The sequence below is a fragment of the Lactuca serriola genome, chromosome 4, assembly GCF_051521515.1.
Source record: "Lactuca serriola cultivar US96UC23 chromosome 4, Lser_US96UC23_V15, whole genome shotgun sequence".
Taxonomy (NCBI): Eukaryota; Viridiplantae; Streptophyta; class Magnoliopsida; order Asterales; family Asteraceae; genus Lactuca; species Lactuca serriola.
In genome coordinates, this window is record NC_136411.1 from 319,881,682 (window position 1) to 319,888,222 (window position 6,541).

The 6,541-nt window shown below is 30.8% G+C and overlaps 1 protein-coding gene across 1 annotated transcript; it reads right to left on the reverse strand.

The window, feature by feature from the left end:
* Positions 1-835: 835 nt before the first annotated feature.
* LOC145099550 (uncharacterized) lies at positions 836-3,917 on the reverse strand. Its single transcript, XM_079037111.1, has 13 exons — positions 3,741-3,917; positions 3,523-3,591; positions 3,321-3,395; positions 3,168-3,236; positions 2,917-3,060; positions 2,789-2,824; positions 2,592-2,716; positions 2,331-2,382; positions 1,662-2,237; positions 1,449-1,579; positions 1,231-1,380; positions 995-1,115; positions 836-895 (listed from the first exon to the last, which is right to left on the reverse strand). Exons 1-13 carry the CDS (start codon positions 3,915-3,917, stop codon positions 836-838), a joined length of 1,785 nt encoding a protein of 594 aa, XP_078893237.1.
* Between the last annotated feature and the right edge of the window lie 2,624 nt (positions 3,918-6,541).

The window sequence follows — 6,541 nt, forward strand, 5'->3', positions numbered from 1 at the left end:
AGTAGCTTGATGCTAAAAGTTGATAGGCGAAAGGTGGAACTTTTACTTGTATATGGGTTTTACGCAAAAATAGCTTGAAACTTTTGAAATGTGTAAAATAAATAAAAGGATTACAAACAGAAATGAGTTTTTTTCTTAAACGCTACTTGAAATAATTTTTGGATTATGCGCTTTTTGTTTAAAATAAACGTTTTAAGCTCGTACTCCCGAACATATATATATATATATATATATATATATATATATATATATATATATATATATATATATATATATATATATATTTTTTTTTAATTTGGTTTTTTCTTAAAAGCTAAAAGCTAAAAACAATTAAAATCTCGTTGCCGAACACCACCTTAAAGGACTTATATATGACTAAAAGACTTGTAATTAATACGTATACCAACCATGTTAATGAGCTAAACTTCAAAGTTTTATATATCTATCTAAAATTTACCACAATGCATCTATACGTTCCAAGCTTTCCATGTATTCATAAGCTCCATCCGTTCATCATCTACTAATAACTTATTTTCCTACACCTTGATAAGCATCTACTAGTAAAGTAAACTATATTTACTCCTTTTTCTATTAATACCCCGAAAAAAATCCTATGAATTCTTCATAAACCAGCTATAGCATGCTCAAGATGTCCATAGCCCCACACCTAGAAATTAAACACCAAACGAGACATATAATCAACATTAATCAAGATTTACATTAAAAAATTAAGACACTTTCGATTGTATGAAATAAACCGTAATTTCAAGTATCTATCACATTATCCATATCTTACCGGAGATTAGAAAAAAAAAATAGATATTCATGTTTGACTTCAGTCCCCGCTCTTCAAGACCCATCTAGAACTTTGAGAAGTGCACATCTCAGTTATTACCTGCAAATTCGCACACACATGAGGCCCCACATAACATAACAGGTTGTGATGTGAATAGGAAAAAAAGAACAAGAAGAATATGATATGAAAGAATCTAACCTTTCTAAACTCGGTGTTATTTGGTACTCTTTTCAGTTGCATACTAGCAGCTGCTTCAATGGACCTCCTTCTCAGCCTTGCTTTCGGTCCTTGAGCAACTAACAGGTTGATCACAACATTCCTGTTATTTATAACAACGCAAAGTAAAACATTACACTTAAGCATATAATAATCCAAATAATTAACCTTTTTAACTTAAAATAAGTCATATCATGAATAATAATAATAATAATAACCTGAAATCATCATATTGAGGGTGATCTGAGGATGATTTGGAAACAAAGACACCGTGTATGTTAACAGCAACTTGATTTAAAGTTTTCAGAAGCTCCTCTTGAGAAGTATTTACATTCATGACACGCAATCTTTGATGAATTTTGTTCAAGCTGACATCATAAAATACAATCCTCATGTATAAGTTGTATTATGACATAAATGAACTGTTTTCTTTTACTTTAGTACAAGAAATATTAACTTACTTTCTTTTCTTCCTATTACATTATCGTACTTTTTTTTTTCTATTAGAAAATATTTTTTGAAAATTCTTCCCAATTGGTTTGTATAAAGAAAAGTGAAAGTAATATGCTATAATAATAAAAAAAATCAATGAAAGCACATTACTATTTCTAATATCAAAAAATGAAAGACAATGAACACACCTGCAAACCTTTTGATATTTGAAAACCTTTATCAAAGCTTCTTGGGTTTCATCCAGTTTCACTCCTCTTGAAGGTGTTGAGACACTTGTGGTTTTTGTTTCAACATTATTTTTATTATTATTATTATTATTAATAGTTAATGTAGTCCGCATATGATCAATACCATGTTTCAAATTTTTGGAAATTAAACACTCAATTAGTTGTGGTTCCATGTGATCCCAAATCTTTTTTTGTTCCTCAACAATATTTGGGTATTCCTTTATAAATAAATCATCTCTAAGTTCTTTAAATTTCCAATCCTTGAAGCACTCCCTTCTTGAAGCAAATTTATGCAATATGTCTTTCATTTTTTCAGGTGCTTCGGGTAACTGTGTGTCACGAACAATAGGATTTTTGCTAAATAGAAGCATCATGTAATCTCTGATTAATACATTTTTTCTTCCATCTTCATCATATTTAAGTTTGCATTTTGAAACCCATAATCCTTGTACTAATTGAGCATGACTCTGTAGGACTTTAAATATATCTTCAACACTAGAATCCGGAGCTATGTGTTTAAAAGTATTAAATTGTAGTGGACGCCCCTATTAAAACCACAAAAAAATCAACAAATTTATAACTTTTCATTAATATAATAAACAAATATGTATGAAAATCTGACGATTTGAGTCCCCAACCTCAGATAGCATAGTCTTATAACGTTCTTCAAGAGGAAGTTTGAGCAAAGCACTGAAAAATCATCAAACAAGTATTGGAGAAACATTATTTCACAAGTTGATACAATTGCAAAAGACATAAATGTCCTCATGAAAAGCAAGTGTATATAATAAAAGGAACTGAGGATAAATATATATATATATATATATATATATATATATATATATATATATATATATATATATATATATATATATATATATATATATATATATATATACCTTACAGATAGAGCATTGATGGAAAATTGTATTTGAGAGGAAGCTTCTTGTGCTTTAACCATATTTTGCATGGTTCTATGTGACAATTGACTTGACTCACCATGGTATTTGAGAGAAATCAACTCCTGAAAAAAATAATACTGGCTAAAAAAGTAAATTTACAAAATAAATATAAATGTAAAGAAAAGGTCTAATACCTCTTTCGTGTCCTCGTTTTGCTCGTTTAGCTTCTTCTGGATAATTAAAATAAATAAAAACCATAATTTAACCTCACAAATATTAATTACGTCAAAGATAAAAAATGAGTTTTTAAGAGATACAGAACTTGTTTTATATCCTTTTCCTCCTTGATGTCTTCTGAATCGATCATGTCCACGTCAGCATGACTTGTGTTCATCTTCTTCAACGGCTTAAGATGTTGCATTGATGGTCGGAGCTGAACAACTGCATTAACATATTTGAGGTGCAACTGCAAAAGAAATAGAGAAAGGAAGCATGAAAAACAATTTGCATCAATTGTCATTAAAACAAGCCATTTACTAAATAGTTTTATTGATATAAACAAAAGAAAAGCACCTCATAGCCCTTCAGAATCCCTACAGCATAATCAGTTATTGATGGTGGCTTCCATGAAGTTGACAATACCTGTATATAATTAAGCACAAGTCAATAAGTCAACCATGGAATTAGAAGAAGAATGAAGAAGAAGAAGCTGAAACAAATACAGACCTGGTTTGCCATTGCTTTGTCACCATCGACATTAAGATCAATCTTCACTTCAGCAGTTTGTGGATTCAATTTAACCTGTAAAAACATATTATCCAACTCCATTAGCATTTAAATAAATCGAAAGTATAATTCATTTAACATCAAAAACCCTTTGAAAAAAGTGTATGCAAAGATCAAGTCTTGAACATATACATATACCTACCTTCTTACACCTCTCCTGTAGATTGTGTGGCCGCCATTGTTGCCTTAAAGGATATTGCAAAACGTATAGCTGTAGAAAGAGTAGCAAATCAGAGTTAATTATATAGAGCACTTGGTTTGATGACAATTCCATTTATTAATACAAACTAACTAAATACGTCGATCTGCATTACATTTTTTTTGTTATACTGATAGAATTAGAATGGTTAATTAATTAACCTTGGAATTGACATCAGCCGAAGATGTATGCAAAACATCGATTTCACGAACAACTTGATCTCCTGCATTTAGTTGCGTAGCATGAGTATCCATGTTCACATTGCCATTAGCATCATGAGGAGGAGGAACAGTGTACATTGTGGAAACCGGCGGCGGCTTTGCATCGTCCAAGTCCATCTAAGAACAGCGACGGGATTGATTGGATTGGATTGGGATGAAGATACGATGCATCAGGCTCACGTTTGAAGAGATAGTGTTGTAAAAGAACCGACACGGAGGGTTTATCGGAATTGCCGCGTAGGGTTTTTGTTATTTCTCAAACCAAAATTTTCGGTTGCGATTTTTATTTTACAACCTTTTTTTTTTTTTTTTTTTTTTTTTTTTTTTTTTTTTTTTTTTTTTCTAAATCAAAATTACAGGATAGTCCTTGTGGTTTAGTTAGATATGTAATTTCTATCTAGCTTTGAGAAAATTGTAAATTTGATCAATGTGGTTTGTCAAAAATTAAGAATTTGGTCCAAAATGTTTTGAAGTTGCACTACTGGTCCAAAATGTTTATTTTGTTGCATGTTTGATATGGAAATATTTAAAATGACAGATATGTTCATGATATTTTCTTTTTTTATTTTTTTTAATATTACAATAATTAAAAGAAAAAACTATTAGAAAATTCTTTGAGTGTTTATCCCCCACCACTCCTCCGTCTACATTAGGTTCAACCTGAAAGCATTTTTTCGGCTCCGACTAAATTGACGCCTCGCCGGAGAAGGAAAGACACAAATTGAGGACACATACAAGATTTTCAAAGTGAGTTGAAACAACATGTGCTTTAGATCTACTTGTCATGGTGTGATGAGGATTGCAGGCCTAAGAAATGCGTTGACCCATGAAATGAGATTTTGGGGTTGATATGACAGTTAAAGTGAATAAATGGAGATACATAAAAGGTCAATAAGAAGATATGAACTTGGGTGGTATGATACCATTTGGTACAAAAGTATAAGATTTAGAGCGATATATATATATATATATATATATATATATATATATATATATATATATATATATATATATATATATATATATATATGGTTGCGTTATCCTATGGGTGAATGTAGGAGGTTAAAATCATTAGTATGGATGAACTGACAAGATACCTTCAAAGTAAAGTATTTGTATTGTGATTTGGAAATCAATACCTATAGAAAAGAAAGTATAGAAGTGAGAAGTCATGAAGTCATGAAGAGTGCTTAAACTCTAAGTATAAAACCCAACAATAGGTTAACTGCGATTATAGAAACATAAAAGAAATAGTCTGTGTACCATAATGTGTTTTGGCATGTTGGCCATATGATGGTAGTGTATAGACCATGAAACCTTGTTTTGGTGGGCGTTCAGGTCAAGTTGATGATATTATGTTATGTGTGAGACTCTAATACCAGAGAGGGTCGAAAAAGGCAAGATGAAAATATATATCAGAAGCTAATAATGGAATTAGTAAAGAATGGAATGTTGGTGACGTGCTTTAGTATAAAGGGTCACACTTAGGCAAATTGGGACCTAAATAAGGAGTTAGAAAAATGTTGACTTAAGATTGGATAACCTTATTGCATGATTTTGTTAAAAGTTCAAAAAGGGACAAAAGGGTAAAAGTGTCCAATGGGGTTAATAAACCTTGATGATGTATTATTAATTATTAAAACATATTGCAATTGTGATGGAATGACCAAGGTGATATGGTCATCGAAGAAATTGAAAAGTGATGGGATAAAATTCCATTGAGATGGCTCATGATGAGATTCCAAGGACATAATCATTTAAAGAGGTAGATAATTGTAACATCCTAAAATTTAAGACTAAGTTCTTAAATTAATAAAGTAAATAAACCAAAAATGATTTATTTAATTAATTCATTAGGAAATAATCATATCATTAGTTGATGTGAAGTTTAGAAAGTTAGAAGTGAAAATAATAACATTTTTAAAAATTATAAGGCCAAAAATGTCAAATTAGCAAAGTGAGTTGACCAAATGGTTGACTAAATTAATGGAAGGGACTACAAAATTTATATAAGGTATGAAAAGGGACTTAGGATGCCCATTCTCAAAGAAAAGTCCCACATATTAGAAGAGTGGACCATTTTTGCCAAAAATGCGAAATTTGAGGGCATGAGTTATAAAATCGGAAAATAAGAGCACAATCTCTTCTATTTCAGAACCAGGTTTGATTGGAGAGGACGAACAAGGAGTAATGGCGATTTAACTTTTTTTTTTTCCACCATCTAAGGCTTGATTCAAGTGGGAAAGTGAGCATTCAAGCAAAGAAAGTGAAGAACAAAGGCTTCCAAGGTAGAATCTCTTCCCCTCTATCCTAGAAATTCGAATTTGAGAAGTGGGTGAAACCCCAAAGTCGATTTTGATGAGAATTATTGATTAGGGTTTTGGTTTCTAACCTCCCTTAGTTGATTTCAATGGTTCCAATCTCAAACCAATCATTTCATTGATGGTTTTGTTGTTTTGGTGATTTGGATGTAAACCTTCACGAACCTTAGAAAACTTAAATTGGGGATAATGAAATGGGATTTGATTCTATGATCTAGATGTTATTTTATATCAACAAAAACAATTAGAATGCTTAAATTCATCAATGATGGTAGAATAATGTTTATGCTAGAATTGAAATGGAGTTGATTGAAATATGATAAAAATAATGGAATCCTTTGTTTATGATCATTTGATGAGTATATGATACTCATGAATATGAGTTGATACTAATAATATGATTTGAATGCAAGAACATGA

Excerpts from the sequence above, each read along its gene's own strand:
- LOC145099550 (XM_079037111.1), bottom strand. The coding sequence starts at position 3,917 with ATGGACTTGGACGATGCAAAGCCGCCGCCGGTTTCCACAATGTACACT. Across the intron at positions 3,237-3,320 it reads ACAAAGCAATGGCAAACCAG|GTATTGTCAACTTCATGGAA; the intron begins GTCTGTATTTGT and ends AATTATATACAG. Across the intron at positions 1,381-1,448 it reads TTAATATTTCTTGTACTAAA|CTTGAACAAAATTCATCAAA; the intron begins GTAAAAGAAAAC and ends TTATGATGTCAG.